At 33.7% G+C, this 18307-nt stretch overlaps 2 protein-coding genes across 3 annotated transcripts in view; one reads left to right on the top strand and one right to left on the bottom strand.

The window, feature by feature from the left end:
* Positions 1–18307, top strand: part of CrebA (Cyclic-AMP response element binding protein A) — a 440191-nt gene that overhangs the window by 106672 nt on the left and 315212 nt on the right. The window lies entirely within an intron of this gene.
* On the bottom strand, positions 9993–16572 carry LOC140442619 (uncharacterized). 2 transcript variants are annotated; one of them, XM_072533627.1, is made up of 3 exons: positions 16492–16572; positions 11415–11527; positions 9993–10504 (listed from the first exon to the last, which is right to left on the bottom strand). In XM_072533627.1, the coding sequence occupies exons 1-3, from the start codon at positions 16514–16516 to the stop codon at positions 10103–10105; spliced, it is 540 nt and encodes a 179-aa protein (XP_072389728.1). In that variant the 5' UTR covers positions 16517–16572; the 3' UTR covers positions 9993–10102. The 2 variants fall into 2 exon arrangements, with proteins under 2 accessions (XP_072389728.1, XP_072389726.1); XM_072533625.1 differs by lacking the exon at positions 16492–16572 and adding an exon at positions 11722–12092.

Raw genomic sequence — 18307 nt, 5'->3', positions numbered from 1 at the left:
CACGCCTCTCCTTACTTTTGAGCTTCCCATTAACCCGTTACATTTTTTGCCAAAATCGACAGCAATATGCTAGTTTTAAAATCAATCGATTTCAATAATATAAAACATCTAAATATTTACCCATGTAGCTGTTTTTAAATTGTGCTCATAGTAATAGATTCTAATATTTATTTTGGTTATCAATCTTTATCACCCTCCCTATCTGTCTTTGATTATTACGTAAATATATATTAAGATATTTTAATTTATTTCTAATTGTTCGGACTATTCCATCATTGTCCAAATTTAAACACATGCTACATTATTTATTTCACCTTTTAAATATTGAATTATTTACAGATATTGTAATTATTCTAGTTCAGTATCACTTTTGCCTCCATTTAAATTAATAGCGTAGGGTGCTACACTAATATTAACGTTAATATATCTTTTACCTTAATTACAGATAGAACTGGATTTATCAAGCACATATAATGAATATAATCTGTCACAAGTTACATTATATTTATATCACTTGAGTTTTGTTGTTAACGAAAAGTTTTCTAATCGATTTCACGCCACATTCGTTCTGTATATATTGCAGAATTAGGTTTAAAATAATAGATGGGGAATATAAACATCTTTGCGGCCAATATTACCGATCAATAATTTTTAATATCGTCGCAGAACCTGATGTAGATGATAAAGGTATTCGCATAATAAAAACTGCATACAGTACAAAAGAGTGGTTATGTATGTGTTATCTATCACAATTACTGTTTAAATATTCCTTCGCAGGAATTTGGTTTTGCCAGATTCCGCGGACCGTATATTTATTAATGACGAAATTTATGCTTTCGTCCAGAAAAAAATTATTGGTAAATATATCTACAAATAATTACCTTCACAATTAAGGCGCATATCCCTCTTACCGCAATGATTTGTACAACTGAATGCCATTTTAGGGGTGTATAAGTCTCGTCAGGCTGGTTAATTTCTATTGCTTGCTTTTAGAACTGCTACTTTAGTTACTTTTAAACTCATTTAAATAAGAACTTCATATTACTACCGTGATGACTTGTTTCTAACCAGAATACTTGATGATCATAATTAATATATCCAGCAACAGAATATGTATTATAATCGACAAAAAAAGATAAATTTATTATTAATGAAATTTTGGTGATAGAACTATTTATTATGTTCTACATTTATACATTTTTGTGGCTATTTAAATTGCTTGCATCGCTTGTCAGAACGGATGACAGTAAATATCTCTACAGTACCTATAATGTCTCGCTAATCTATAGTTAGAATTATGACTTTCGATGAACATTAAACCCGTATTATATATAAACTTATTTGATGGAAAAGTACCGAAGGAATGGAAAATGGTTACTTCAGCTCCATACATAATGGACACCAAGAAGGACACCAATGATTATAGGGGAATATGCGTCGCTTCCTTTGTGGGTAGGTTGTATTACAAAATCAGTAAAGATATGATGGAGGAATGGCTGTGAACTTCAGTAAAAAGACGCTTTTGAATGCTGAATTTTATTCGTGGACCTCCGAAAGGCCTAGGATTGTGTCTCAGTCAACAACCTGTGGAAAGCAATGGAATAAAATACCGTAAAATCACTTTACTAAGACAATAACTGTAGAAAAAAAGTCAGACAAAACTAATCAGAGTCATTTAATGTCTAAAAGGGACTTTAACAAGGATGCTGTCTAGCACCAACATTATTTAAGTAAACTTTATATAGATGGAATACTAAAAAACTGGAACAACACTCCGTAGACAGATGGAAGTAAAAATTGACCTATATCCAAAGTCTTTCGTTTGCCAAGGATCAAATCATTTTAGCAGAAGACAAAGACAACGTCGTCTATATGATAAAAAATCTGGAAGAAGAATTTGGAAGATGGAGTTTTGAAATTAATTATGATACAACACAATACATGTTTATTGGAAACAGAAGACCTGGAGATGAATAACAACTTAATAAAACAAACAAACGAATATAAATACTTCGTGTAACTTTAATAAATGCAGGATCAGATGAAACTTATATAATAAATAAAATAACAAAAGGAAAAACAAGACACTAGATTATGAAAGCTGCTCACTCACACTATGGTTCAGAGACGTGGGTGATCAATAAAAGAATGTGCAACAGAATACATGCAATGAAAATTATGTTTTGGAGAAGAAGCTTTCTTCTTCTTCTTCTTCACGTGCCATCTTCGCGACGGAGGTTGGCAATCATCATGGCTATTCTGATCTTAGATGCTGCTGCTCTGAATAGTTCGATTGATGTGCATCCGTACCATTCCATCAAGTTACGCAACCATGAGATTCTTTTTCTTCCTACACTTCTCTTGCCCTGGATTTTCCCTTGTATAATCAATTGGAGTAGGTTGTATCTCTCATTACGCATAACATGCCCCAGGTATTGCAGCTTTCGTGTCGTGATGGTTTCCAATACTTCCATTCTTTTTTTGATTCTTCTCACGACTTCGTTGTTTGTTACATGCTCGGTCCATGATATCTTCAGGATTCTTCTATACACCCACATATGAACGATTTAGAGAACTAATGATATGAAAGAGACACTAAATGACAAAATAGAAAAGCGAAAATTACTGAAAATGGACGAGACAATAATACTGCTACGAACTTGAAAATGGAAATCAAGTACAATGAGAACCGGACAAATAAAAACTGCAATGGATAAAGAGACCTCACTGAAGAAAATTTATATGCCAAGAAGAAATTACGATTGGAATGTGGTAAACGACAAACAAAATATGCTGTGTAAAGCCACTAAATCGAAGGCCTTTTGACAGTCTTCTAACATTCAATATGTTATCAAAGTTAGAAAATCATTAAATAATACCTAGAATAATGTTGTCTCGTATTTGCCTACTATAAATATTTTATAATTGACAATTGGTGCTAATGTTTTGCAATCCTAAAACAAGTACACAGCCATAAGTAAATATTTTTTTAACAAAGAACTGATCTATGCATTTTTGAAATACTTTGTTATTATTAAATAAAAGTATGTATGCAATGCTTAATATTATTAAACAAATATTGATTTCACTAAAACATTCGTATGATTACAAAATTTGGTGTCATTATTGTTGTGCGAATAATAAATAATGTAATCAACAAATATTTTCTTAGTTATAAAATTATATAATTGAATCTTACCCAAGCATTTTATAAAAATCCTAATTTTTATGTCTATTAACCTTCTCTGAACATTTAGTTTGCACTGTCTTTTATTGTTTCGTAGACTTAGTTTTTACTGCACTTTAGTTCTCACGTATAATTTTTTCAACATATAGTGATCAACCAAAATTACAAAAAGAAAACAAAAAAAGTGCAATTAGAAAGCTTTATTTTTCGTTATTATAGAGTGGGGATCTGAAATCCTCAAAAGGCATCTTAGTCCAGGACGCCGCCTGATTGAAGTTAGTGTAGGATTTGTTCTTCGTAGTCCTGGCGATAGTTCCCTAGGTATTTTAAAACGCTCTCGTGTCGCCGAGTCTACACAGAACGCCTACCTGCTAAAACAGACTTTTATATACAATACAGTGATCCGATAACGGAAGCGGAATAACCGCTGTAAGGCCAAGCAACAGTTCCGAACCACTATCTTCATTTATCTATGGACTGTCAGCAATTATGCTGCCTATGTTCTCTTTTTTTGGTCTAAAGAATTTTTTTGAGAGGAACCCCGTTCCAGATACCTCATGGAAAACCCTTATCGCTTCTAGAACGGCATCACTCCCAACCGGACATTTCCTTCTTCCGCACAGTCTGAATAACTTGTTTGCCTCTAATCAAAACATATTCCCTATACCTTCAATTTACATCTTTGCCTCTTACCTTCGCCGTTGGTCCAGCTTACTTTCTTTCTCTTATTTCTTCTTGATCACTGCAGGGATGTAGTTGTATATACTAGTCCAACCTGCTTTATTTTCAATTATTCTCTCAATCGTTTCTCTCATTCATAAAATTCACTGCCTCCCTTTTTATTCTGCTATCCATCTGTTGCAGTCCAATACTGTAGGTGTCAAAGTATCCGGGTGTCGCACTATAGGCATTCATCCGTGTCACCCTTTCCGAACCTAGATAAGTAGGCGCAAAAACACGTGTGTCCCCTGAGCACCTGCGTTAGGAAATAATCCAGTACCCTATGACCACCCAAGGTCTTAGGTTCGGTATCGGCATATTTTTCCACTGAGCCACATCTTCTGTGTGGTTCCATTCTTCTTGGCATTTTTCAATTGCTACCGGTTAGAAAGCTAACGATGTCAAGTATGTGTCAAAAAAACAAAAAGAAGAATCTACAGTAATCAAATCCACTGTAACTGATTTTGGAAACGACCCCTCAATTTTTCCCCATTTTCGTTCAGCATTGAATTTAACGAAATTTCAGAAATTACATATAGCTCCCGTGAAATCCTTATTTATAAAATCATTCGTTCTCAAATTCTTTCCGTTTTAAAAAGATTATTTCTGAAAAAGATAAAGGCAGAGAGAATATTGATGATCTCTTACCATGAAATGACGTAGTGTCATTATCGCAATGCCATTAATTTTCTTGTTCTTATTCTTCATCTTTATAAGCAATTCTGCTTGTTTATTGCCTGTCACACGAGTCTCCTCTATTCTGCTTATGTGGTTAATCCATTCTTTTTTTGTTTAGTGTCTATTCGTTTATATACTGTACGTTACATTTTCTTCTAATGTCTTCGCTCCTCTTTCGATCTCTTAGCGTCTTTCCTATAATCCTTCTCAGTACTCTCAGGGCTACTCAGTACTCAGTCATCTCTGTCATTTCCAGTTGTCTTTGTGTTGTGGCTGTATCGGGTCATATTTTTGATGCATATGTCATTATGGGTCTTACACTGGCTTTATAAATTCTTGACTTCATCCCGGTGTTAATATGTCGGTTTCGCCATATTTTTTTATTAAGGCATCCTGCCAGTCTATTTGCTTTTTGAACTTGTTCTTTCACTTCTTTGTTCAGGCCTCCATATCTGGACAGTGTAATTACGAGGTATGTTATTTCCATTACTTGGTTAATACTGATGCCATCGATTTCTATTTTACATCTGATTGATTCTATGCTGATTACTATTATTTTAATTTTTTGAGTTGTTTGTTATATTAAATTCTTTTACTGTTATGTTAAATCTGTGGACTAGTTTTCATCTTGGTTCGCGTAACAGAGTATTTTTACTTCTTTGTTTCCCATTCTGTATCCTCTTCCTTTGTTGACACTTTTGATGATTTCATCCATGATTAAATTCAATAGCATAGGTCAATGGGTTTCTTATTCTTCTGACTACCATTTTGTTGTTTTGGTAAATGTTTTCAATAGTTCTTATGCTATCTAGGGGAACTTCTCTATAAATTAGTAGTAATAAGTAATTAATTTTATATGTAATAATGTTAGTGCATATATATTAACGCCTCATTAACCTTTCTCATCTTTCAAATATTATAGATCTAAAATATTTTCTAAATAACAGATTATCAAAACATCTTGGACAATCTGTATAAACACGTATTATTAAAATTTACAAAATACGTTCTCTCTATTATACCTATTCCTTAAAATAATTATTTTCTCAACTTTTTTTTCTTCGAAAATAATTTCTCTGCTTGCTGTTGTGCTGAAATTTAAAATCGATTTGAATAAACTGACCTTGAATAAGGATGTTGCCTATTAATTTTTCGGACGGGGTTATCAACTTTTGGAATAGAATTATTCATTTGTTGGATAAAAATCGCAGTTCAATACTTAATGACCACTTTTGAAAAATGTGTTATAGAAAAAGGATAAAGCAATAAATAATGAATGTCTTTGAATAGTGTGCAATAACCAAAATGCTTTTTATACAGTTAAACAAAAAAAGTATTGAAGTATCATTTGTATAATAACAAACAAATCCAATAATACATTATAAATTACATTATTAGTATTATTGGAAAAATATTAATTGTTATAATAAAAAGTAAAAAAATAAAAAAAAAAAAAAAAAATTTCTGTTTTACCTTACACCTCTGAATTATCAGTGCCCAGTCCAGTTCCACATCGATTTTTTTTTGTTAATGCCTTATGCTACAGATTTGTATTTGTCTTAATTTCCATGACAATTAGCTACTGCTAACTACCGACCTTTCCGCACCAATGCTTAGCCGGCATTCACTAGAATGTAAGAAATTTTTAACATCCATGGTTTGAGTCTCTCTCCAGTCAGATATGATTCAAGTGCATCACTATAAAATCTTGTAATGACTGAATAATTCTTGCAATCAAGTTGATCACTTCTCAACGCTCGAATAGGCAATCAAGTAATACCCAGAATTAAGCACAAACATAATGAGGATGTCAAAAACGAAAATGGAGAACTGATGATAAACTTCTGCACGAATAACTAACTAAGAATAAACAACACATTTTTTGACCACAAAGACCAACACAAATATACATTTAATAACACCTGTGGACAAAGATCTATGATAGATTATGTGATAACCAACAGAGATATGCATCCATCGAAAATAATCGACGAAAGATGCATCAACTCAGCAGGTGTAGGTAGCGACCATAGCCTAGTATTATGTAAAATAAGAATCATCCTAAAATACTTCCCACCCAAGAGATCGGCTCCAACACAGACAAAAATCAAATTCGAAGAACTAAATACGGAATCCACGGAATACTTATACACGAAAAGAATATCAAAGAAGATCGCTGAGAATAAAATATTGGAGAACGATAACATCGAGGAAAGCTGGGAAAAACTCAAAAATAACATAATTAACACAGCAACAGAATCACTTGGAGAGAGGAAAGTAATGAACACTAACATATCAAAAAAGAAAACACCATAGTTTAGAGAGGAAGTGAAGACAAAATGTGAAGAAAAGAAGAAAGCCTTTTTACAATACAGAACACAACAAACACAATAGGCATACAACCACTATAAACGAATTAGAAATAAAACAATAATTTAGTTAGACAAATATAAAGGGAACACCTGCAAAGCTTCTCAAAACAGATGGAACACGAATTCTACGGTACACAAAAAGAAATATGGAGAAAGATCAGAGGACAAAGAAAAGAGATGAGCGAACTAATAAAAACGAAACACATTCAGTAGGAAACATGGGTAGACCTATCCTGATTTGTTAATTGAGGTAAGTGCAAGAGAAATCATTAGAGTACAACAAACCGGTATATCTATGCTTCGTGGACCTTAAGAAGGCATTTGATTGGGTCAAATTAAAAGACATTATCCACTTACTATACGCAAGAGAGATACCTCTAGGAATAATCAAAACGATCGAAAATATCTACCAAAACAACACAATAAAAGTAAAAGTAGAAGAAGAACTAACCGACCCTATTGAAGCTGGCAATGGGATAAGACAGGGAGATTCCCTGAGTCCTCTATTGTTTATCCTGATTATGGATGAAATAATAAAAAAAGTACGAACTAAAAATGGATACCAAATGATAGAAAAACAACTTAAAATAATCTGTTATGCAGACGACGCAATACTACTCTGTCAAAATGAAGATGATTTACAACGTATGCTGCACCAATTTAATATAACCGCCAGAAAATTTAACATGTTAATTTCCCCAAATAAAAGACAAAATGCATGGTTAAGATAATAGAAGGCATATCTAGGCATTACATTATGCAGCTACGGAAATCTCGAAACTGAAGAGGAATATCAAGTGAATAGAGCAAACAGAGCCGCAGGCTGCCCGAATGAAACAATATGGAGAAATAAAAATATCGCGAAAGAAATGAAAGGCAGAATTTACAAAACAGTCATCAGACCAATAATGACATACGCGGCAGAAACAGGACACTGTCACAGAGAGGACAAAAATGATGTTAGAAACAGCAGAGATGAAAATACTTAGAAACATTGATGGTAAGACACTATGGGACAGAGCTAGAAGTACAGATATATGACGTAGATGCAAGATGGAGAACATCAAGAACTGGGTAAGAAATAGAAGAGTAGAATGGAACGATCATATAAGCTGAATGACAACAAATAGAGTAGTAAAGACGGCAAGAGACGGTTCTTCAATAGGAAGACGGTCAGTAGGAAGACCACGAAAACGAAGGAACGACGATTTACTGGAGGCACATTGAAAAACAGGCAGAGTCATGTCTATATAATTAGAAGAAAAAGAAGTTTATCACCCTTTTATGCAGCTGACATATTCCCTTTAGCCACTCTTCTGGTATCAATTCGTTCTGCTTATCATTTTATGGATTACTGTCAAAAGATGGTCACCACCTTTCTTATACATTTCAGAGCAGATTTCGTAGATTCTTGGGGCTGTATTATTTTTAAGCTTTTGGATGACAGTTGACGCTTCTTTCCTTGTTGGAGATTCAATGTGTAAAAAGGGTGGCGAAGTCAAATTTAGAAAGTGTTTAGAGAAACGAAGATTGTATTGAAGAAATCAAAACGGGAAAAGTATTGGAGAAACAAGAGATATGAAAGTGTAAACAAAAAATGGGGAAAGAGGTGAATGTTAGAGAGATGAATATATAATTTGCAAAAATGATCTATTGAAGTTATAATTATACTGTTTTTTTTTTATACATCATAAACATCATTTTCCAGCGATGTAGTATATTTAAATACAATAAAATATTAACTAAATCGGCAGGTAATACAATAATATAGTGTGAGAGTTCACTGCGTACCGAAAATATTTTATATCAAAATATCGTTTGTTTATTTTTAAATTACATTCTATTCAAACTTTATCTATCAGAAAGTCGAAAGTTTTATATGAAACATTATATAATAGACAGTTTTTTAAATGTTGTAACATTAATCACTTTGATAACCTTTTCTGATTACCAAACCAATTAATATTTTTATTACATAAGCAGTAAGCTACAGAGTTAAATAGTAGGACATTTCTATTAATCACATTCAGAATTAAAAATTTTTCCTTAGTGGAGTACCAGCATTTTATGTTATTTTTTATATGTTCTAGATAAAATGGGCTGGAACCAAATAGTTATATTATATTTGTTTATTTTAGTCAAAAAATTGTGACATCTTTATTTATATTTGTGTTGTAATTTGTAATTTCGTATTGAATAATGGTTCAGGTTTTTTTAAAAGTAAATTAGTTTGATCTATACAAAATAAATCAATTTGTTGGATTATTAATTTCACAACACAACAATTACAAGGAATCACTTAAAATACTGATACACTTAATTCATTTTCTCCTTCTTTCGTGTTTTCTGCGTCACTATCATCATTTACTTTAATAATAAATATATTTCCACCATTAATGTGGAAGTACCCAATCTTCTTATAGTCTTGGTCAACTTTAATCACTCTGGCGATTATTTTCTGTCCGTCTTTTTTATAGACCGCGGTTTTAAGAACGACGGTTTTACTCGCGGCTTGTTGGTGCTGATCGACTAGCGAGCAAAACAGTCATGTCAACCGTCCACAGCCAACATGTCGTGTTCAACTGAAGTTTTGTGTTACCTCGCTATAGCATACTACGAAATTACCAAAAAAAAGCGAAGATGCCCTAGACGTTGCGTTAAAAGTTGGATCGAAAAAAGGCAACAGTTGTCGCGTACCCATTTGATCCGTGAATTGTCAGCAGAACCACTTGATTATAGAAATTATCTGAGAATGTCTGCGGCTTTGTATAACGAATTGTTGTCGCTAGTGGCACCTATAATTCAAAAACAAAACACAATAATGCGAGAAGCTATTTCTGCTCATGAACGTTTGACTGCTACATTGAGATACCTATCAGAAGGTAAATCCCAAACCAGTTTACAGTATTCTACTTTAATATCCAGGCAAATTTTGGGGAGAATTATTCCGGAAACTTGCAGAGCTATTTACACAGTATTAAAAAACGAATATATGAAGGTAAGATATTTATTTTTATATTTATTATTTTCAGTGCAGTAAAAAATAACTAAATTTAACTAACAACTTTCTCAATAATATAAAAAAAAAAACAAACAAACATAAAAACCTACAAACATAATATCAAACTGAAAAATTTGTAAGATATTATTTCATTGAGTTTGATGCTTCTGGCTGAAATTGTTGGGTATTAGAGACTTGATGTGAGGAAGTTGTGGTGTGTGGGTTCGTACTTATAGCATGTTGCACGCTAATTTGAGAGTTTAAGGAGAGCTGCTCCATTTGTCCACAAAAAATTACATCGTTTATTAGTTTCTGCGCCAAAATTTGCTGTTGAGCCGTCATCGTCCTTAATTTATTACTCACATTTTTCCCGAAAACATCAAATTCATCCTCTTTTTCGCTTAGTCTTTGACTAATCAAACTAAACATCCTAGTTGTATGGTCATCTTTGCGTTTTCGAGATAATGTGGATGGATCCAGTGATATGGATGGAATTGGAGGCAGAGAATTAGACAGTGAATTCACCGATGGGGACGGACTAGTTATCTGTAATAAAATAAAAAGAATTATTTATGTAGCCTTTTCTCTTGTTTCAGTTCCCTAAAAATGTAGAAGAAATGAAAATGTTAGCTGAACAATTCAAAAACAAGTGGCAGTTCCCAAACTCGTGGCCTCGGTGCAGTAGATGGTAAACATGTCAAAATAGTTCCACTTCCTGGCGCTGGCTCACATTTTTTTAATAACAAAGGCTTCCATAGCATTGTCCTTATGGCAATTGTCAACGCTAATTACGAATTTATATATGTTGATGTAGGCACCAACGGCCACATTTCTGATGGAGGGGTTTTAAAGAAAACAGAGTTTTACAAGCGTTTGGATGCAGGCACTTTATAAATATACCACTGCCAGAAAAGCCAACTCAGGATTCCGATCCATTACCATTTGTATATATTGGCGATGAAGCTTTTGCTTTAAGACCCGATTTTCTAAAACCTTATCCACAACGACAACTAGATCATGCCAAAATAATTAACTATCGAATTTGCAGAGCCCGGAGAATAGTAGAAAATGCGTTCGGGATTTTAGCCCCAAGATTCCAAATATTTCGATCTGCTAGCTATTGATTTCAAATCAATTGATGACATAAATTTTGTGGTGTTGTCTTGTTGTGCTTTACATAATTATTTAAAACGCAAATCGGGAATAGATTATATCTCTCCAGGTGATAGTGATACAGAAAATCGAATTACTGGTTCAACAAGGCATCAGTCCGGATAGTATTATGGCACGCCTACAAGCCACTCGCACAGAATATTCTGACAACGATGCAAAAAAAGTAAGGGAAGATTTTGTAAAATACTTCAGTACAACTGGAGCTGTCTCGTTACAGGACAGAATGATTTAGTAAATACATAATGAAATAGACGAAAGAACGAATAATAATAACGATACTCACATTGTACTCTGAATGTTGCATTGATAGTTGACTCACATTGTCCTCAGAATGTTTCCTTGATCGTTGACTACGAGTGTCATCGTCGCTTTCAAGCGTTGATATGGATGATGTGCCTGTAAAATAATTTACAATTTAGTTTAGAATTTTTTAGTTTAGTTTAGAATACCATTATTTTATATTTGTTACTATATTCGACATACTACTACGAATAAAACATAGGTAATTATATTTATTACATTATTTGATTGCACATAAGTAATTGAGTTCCTCAATACAATAAAAATCGGTAGGTAGGTAAAATACTTACTTCGAGCCTGGTCGTTGAGAAATTCAAGCTCCTTGTAATACCATAATTTTGGCTGATATATATCCTCAATACCGGAGCCGGTTCTTATGCTTGCCGTAACCTTATTCCTTTCTTTCCTGTAGGAAGCTCGTAATGATTGAATTTTTTTCTTAACGTCGGCTATAGTTGAGTTCGGTTCACGTTTTTTTAAGATCTCCAACAGTTTAACATATGCGGTCAGTCGATTTGATTTGTTTTTGTACTCTGGTGATGTACATTTCCATAAACAAGAAGAGTCTCGGAAGCAAGATATAAATTCTAATATAAAATCGCGACTGTGAGTTCGCATATCCATGATTAAAAACTCTCACGCACGTCTGTTCACTTCAACGGTCGCCAAAAACTGCCGGTTTGGCTCGAAACCCGTGATACACGCCCGGTTTTAAACGACGAGCTTTACCGACGAGCCACAAAACCGCAGTTTTACTCGCTTGTCGATCATGGCCTTATGAAAGGTTGTCACTCCATCTTTTGCGCGGCCGTCCGATACTTCTTCTGTCGATTGGTGAGTTATCCATGTGGTTAATTCCATTTTTTTTTTCTATTTTGTATCGATTAATTTATACACTGTACGTTACATTTTATTCTAATGTCTTCACTTCTCTTTCGATCTCTCAGCGTATTTTCTGTAATTCTTCTCAGTACTCTTATCTCTGCCGTTTCCAATAGCCGTTGCGTTGGGGCTATGTCGGGTCTTGTTTCTGAGGCATATGTCATTATTGGTCTTACACTGGCTTTATGAATTCTTAACGTCATCTCAGTGTTAATGTGTCTGTTTTGCCATATAGTGCTACTAAGGCATCCTGTCAGTCTAGTTGCTTTTTGTACTTGATCTCTCACTTCTTTGTCCAGGTTTCCATAGCTTCTTCTTATGGTGCCGTGCACCTATAGTGCGTTGTCGAATTATCTTAAGGTCAGACGTATGTCTTTTGCGGCATGCAAAAGTTCGCCAGTGTTAGTTACGCCTGTCCAGTTCTTTATATTTCGCAGCCACGACATTTGTTTGCGACCTACTCCTCTCTTGCCCTCAATCTTTCCTTGGATAATTAGTTGAGGGATTGCGTATTTTTCCCCTCTCAGGATGTGGCCCAGGTATCCAATCTTTCGTGCCTTGATCAAGCTGAGCAATTCTCTCTCAGTATTTGCTCTTCTTAGGACTTCCTCGTTTCTCACCCTATCTGTCCATGGTATGCGGAACATTCTTCGCAAGGTCCACATTTCGAAGGCTTCCAACTTGTTAATGGAAGATATTTTCAACGTCCATGTCTCCATGCCGTATAACAATATGGACCATACATAGCACTTAACCATTCTGTAACGGAGATTGAAGGAAAGATTGCGGTTACAAAGTAGCGGTTTAAATTTAAGAAAAGCTTGTCTTGCTTGTTCGGTACGGCATTTTATTTCTTGTTGAGGATCCCATTGGTCATTCACCATCATTCCCAAGTATTTGAACGTTTTCACTTGCTCGATTGGAGCATTATCTACGTGCAGTTGTACTCTGAAAAATGCGCCCTTTCTTATTGTCATGCATTTTGTTTTTCCAGCATTTATCTTCAGGCCATATGTTTTTCCTGTGGTGTTTATTTTATTTAGTATCAACTGCATATCATGTTCGTTATCTCTGATTATTGCGGTGTCGTCAGCGTAACGAATGTTATTTATCGGGTACCCGTTGACCTTTATACCACAATCAGTGCCTTCAACTGCCTCTGTAAAAACATTCTCCACATAGAGGTTGAACAGCATAGGAGACAAAATACACCCCTGTCGCACCCCTCGTAAAATTTCGAATTCCTCTGTGTTTGTTGATTTGTTCAGCCTCACACGTGCCTTTTGATTCCAATAGAGATTCTGGATAACTCTTATATCTTTCTCATCAATATCAGCATTGTGTAGCATTTTTATTATTTCATCGTGTTTTACGGTGTCAAAAGCTTTTTCGTAGTCGAGGAATGTGATGACTATATCTTTTCGTTGGTCCATATAGTTTTGTACCAGGGTATTCAAGCAGAATGATGCTTCGCGCGTCCCGAGTCCCTTCTTGAAACCAAATTGTGTCTCGCCGCTCAGCTCTTCTAGTTTTCTGAACATTCTTGTGTGGAGTATGCGAAGAAATATTTTAAGTAAATGACTCATCAAGCTAATCAGTCTGTGGTCCTTGCACCTTGTCGCTCTTTGTGATTTAGGGATCATTATGAAGGTTGAACAAAGCCAATCCGTTGGAATGTGACCGGTATCATATTCCATAGCTAGACAGTGTAATTACCAGGTATTTTATTTCCATTACTTGTTCAATACTGATGCCATCAATTTCTATTTTACATCTGATTGGTTCTTTGCTGACTACTAATGTTTTAGTTTTCTGAGAGAAGGTTGTCATCTTAAATTCTTTTGCTCTTATGTTAAAACTGTGGACCAGTCTTTGCAGACTATCTTCATCTTGGTCGATCAGTATTGCGTCGTCTGCGTAACAGAGTATTTTTATTTCTTTGTTTCCCATTCTGTATCCTCTTTCTTCGTTAACGCTTTTGATGATTTCATCCATGATCAAATTGAAGAGCATAGGGCTGAATAAATCCCCTTGTCGTATTCCGCTGCATATTTCTATAGGTTCTATAAGTTGTCCATCTATTCTGACTTCCATTTTGTTGTTCTGGTAGATGTTTTCAAAAGTTTTTATAGTATTTAGGGAACTTCTCTATTATACAGAAGATGGATTATATTTTTGAGCCTTACTCTCTCAAACGCTTTCTTCAGGTCAATCGGACATAAAAATGTTGGTCTATTATGCTCTAGTGATTTCTCAGTAATTTGCTTTATAACGAATATTGCATGTGTATACGATCTTGCACTACGAAAACCCTGTTGTTCATCTGCTAAACTTATCCCCTGATTTATTAGCACTTGTAAAATTTTAGTTGTAGGTGTTAGCGTAGTATTTAACAAGTTTATACCTCTGTAGTTTTTTGGCTGTTTTTTATCTCCTTTTTTGAATAGTAGAATTAGTTCGCTCGTTCTCCATTCTTCCGGTATTTTATTGTGTTTTATAATTTTATTAATTAATGTCATTGCTGCTCCTCAGTATTTCAGTAATTCGTTTGGTATCTCGTCTTTACCTGCTGCTTTTCTGTTCTTTAAGTTTTCAAGTATTTTCCGAACTTCCTGTACACTGTACATTTATATTAAGTTCTTGATTTGTGGCAATTTCTGGTGTTTCCGGTTCTAGCGTTGTTTGTTCTTCCTCTGTATACAGCTGTTTTAGGTAGCCAATCCACGTATTCTTTTCTATGTGTTTTGGCTCTATTAGTTTCTTTACCTCCGTTCTTTGACCTCTTATGAAGCGCCATATTTCTCATGTTTCATTTCTTTCGAAAAGGGTTCCCAGTGATCATTTTTTATTTTTGTTACAAGTACATGTTTCGTTTCTAATTGTCTTGTAATTATGGTATGCCTCTTGTGTTTTGGTTGACCTGTATTTCAGGTAAGCTTTTATCTTTTCTTTTCGTTTTTTCTTCACTTCTGTACAAGAGTTCTTCGCCTTGGGAACGATTTATTTTTATTTATATTTCCTTCATCAAGAACTTCTTTGACCGAGGCTAAGATATTAGACTTTTTTGTCCAGCTTTCTTCGACTCCCATCACTTTCTGTGATATATGTGTTTCTGCTATTTTCGGTTATTCTTTTTTGGAATAGGTATCTTGTGGAGTCATTCTGTAAGACATTTTAATTGATTGTCCCTAAATTAAATCTATAGGATTGAAAACACGAAAATAGGGGTGAAGTCTCTATAATGTGTCCATGTGTAAAATTGCTTCGTGTGTAGAACTTCAATAATGTGTTTTTTTGTATCAAAATCTTCGAAATACAAATCATTTTCCATTAAAGAGTTTTGCAGTTCATCTTTTTCTAAATATGTATTTGGTATTGATTTGAAGACATTTTCTTGTGGCATCTTAATGCAATTTACTATTTTTATTGGGAATAAGCTACTTCTTACTTTAAAATAAGTCTATTTGACGTTTCGATTTCCACTTCGAAAATCGTTCTCAAAATAAAAAACATTAAAAAAATGTAGTTAGTATCTTAGTGGACTGTCGCGAAGGATAGAAAGTATTGTCAAGCACTATTACAATCTTTAGCTCCAAGTTTGAGATCAGGGAATTTTCAAACAAATCTTCAAAATATCAGCTTCTATACTTTTACCAAGCCTGACGTCACAATGGGCGGGGATTTTAAAAATCTTTCCAAACATTTCTAATTTGTGTGTATTTGTCCCATAAGAAGTTGGAAATATTGGTTTTTTTTAATTATCTGAAGAGTAAGTGAGGACTCTTGGCTATGAACATTCATTCTGTGCGATTGGTACTATTTGTTGTTTGTGAATTTGTGAGGTATATCAAAATATTAAGATATGTTCATATTTTAAAGTTATGTTATTGTTTGATTAAAATTTTAATTATTTTTTACTGTGTTTCAAGTTATTTAGTTGTTGTTTTATTAGGGTTTTTTCACAATAAATCAATAAATCATTAAATTGATTTACGAAATTGAAAAATATTTAATTTAATGTTTTATTCTTTTTTCGTTGCCAGTGATTTTATCCTGTAAAAGACTAAATATATTCGTTTTCTCGTAGTTTAAGTTGTAATATAACATTCTGTGGAAACCTTTCTATCAGATAGCCATAATGAGTGTTTAAAAAAATATATGCAATATTCCATACTTACAAATATGAACAAATTCCATGACCATTTCCCATTCCGGTAAAAATCAAAGCGGAATAGATATTACAATTAACTTATGGCTTTAACTCCAAATTAGCTTCTAGATCCATTTTCATATTTAAATAATTTAACAGTAATTTCATAAACTTTATATAACAAAGAATCAGAAATATAATTCTTAACTATATCTGGCTGATTGAGCGAATCGTGGTCCAACTGATATCTACAAACGATGAGAAAAAACAAGACCAAAAATCGATTTCTTTGAGAATTGAAACAGTCAACTTGACCAGTCAACACATAGAACTGAAATTCTTCTATTTCCGAAACTTAAAACGGGTCTTATAGCTATGCAACTAATTATGCATTGGTATGTATCAACTCATCCGATGATATATCAACTCAGTATAATGTATAGACATTTTTGAATGTAACAATGTCTATTGAATGTTTGTTTTATATTTTAATATTTGCTGTCTAATTGTGGTATAAAGTTTCAGTGATACTAATCTGCTCTAATTACCACTGTATTATTTAAAATTAACAAGAGAATAACCATTTCTATTGTTATTATTTATTCAGGAGATAAGAATTTGTTATGATCGTGAACGGTTGTTCTCAGAATTAATTACGTTTTTTTTTAATTAAACGTGTTTTTCTAGATAATGTTTTTAGATTGACACAATCAAATATGAATCACATAATGCGTGAAAAACTAGAGTTTGTGACTTTTTTGTTATATTATCTCACAGCGATTTAAACATTTCGTACTGATAAGGTAAAATTGAAGTCATAACTTTTGTCTTTGAACTTACCGTTTTTTACTGTTGAGTGAATATGCTGATAGGCATCAGAGTATTTGAATTGCAGTTACTTCTTTTTTTTACCAGTTTTTACATTAATTGAGAAACTACGGTTTCGTATTTATTTATTTTGACAATAATAGTCTCACTTGGTCTTTCTCACTTCACAACTTTTTACAGTCCTATAACTTCTATTGCACCTCCTTCGTTATGTAATCGTCTTGTGCGAATCGATAGTGTACCGTTTAACCTTATATCTGTTAGATTTTTCTTCTAGGTAATTAAGTTACTTTTTCTAATAGTTCCCTGAATGTTGAGTGACATCGCTTAACGATCTCTTAAAACGACACATTCCAAATGTGGAAGACGATTTATTGAATCTGACTCTGGCTAAATTACCTACTTGTATGTGTAATTTGTCATCCAGGTACATACTATTCTTTCAAACATCTCATTAAAACGAGTATTTTCTTGCAACGTGACAAAAATCAATTCCATCGCCGTCTAATAAAATTTAAACTAAAATATAATATGAACTGCTAATAAAATCTGATTTATCCTATTGTACGGGCTTGTGATCGAAAGTTTTAATAGTGGATAGAATTTTATATTTTTACTGTATATTTTTTGCATTATTTTTTCTGATTCTGCTGGTCCAAGTTCTTCGAAGCCTAACCCTGTCCATTTTGAGATGTTTTCACATTGAATGCTTTAGAACTGAAACGAATGACAGAAGACACAGGCAGTTATCGTCAAAAAAAAACAATCCAGAAAAACAGCTAAAAGTCCAAGAATGACCCTTTATAGAAAAATAAGCTATAAGCAGCCCACAACAAATGCTTAAGAGAAGTCGCGAACGTGCACAGAAACGTAGCTGAACGCTTTCTGTTCAGAGATTTGAAGCCAGTCAGAGTACAGAAACGAATAAGTCAGAATAAAATTCGCTGAGCTAGAAGACCACCCAAAACATATCCTGTGACAGATATTAGGGTATGACGTGTTCCATAGATCGAAGC

This window comes from Diabrotica undecimpunctata, chromosome 6 (assembly GCF_040954645.1).
Source record: "Diabrotica undecimpunctata isolate CICGRU chromosome 6, icDiaUnde3, whole genome shotgun sequence".
Lineage (NCBI taxonomy): Eukaryota > Metazoa > Arthropoda > Insecta > Coleoptera > Chrysomelidae > Diabrotica > Diabrotica undecimpunctata.
Note: the sequence above shows the minus strand (reverse complement) of the source record. Positions and strands in the feature narration are given on the sequence as shown.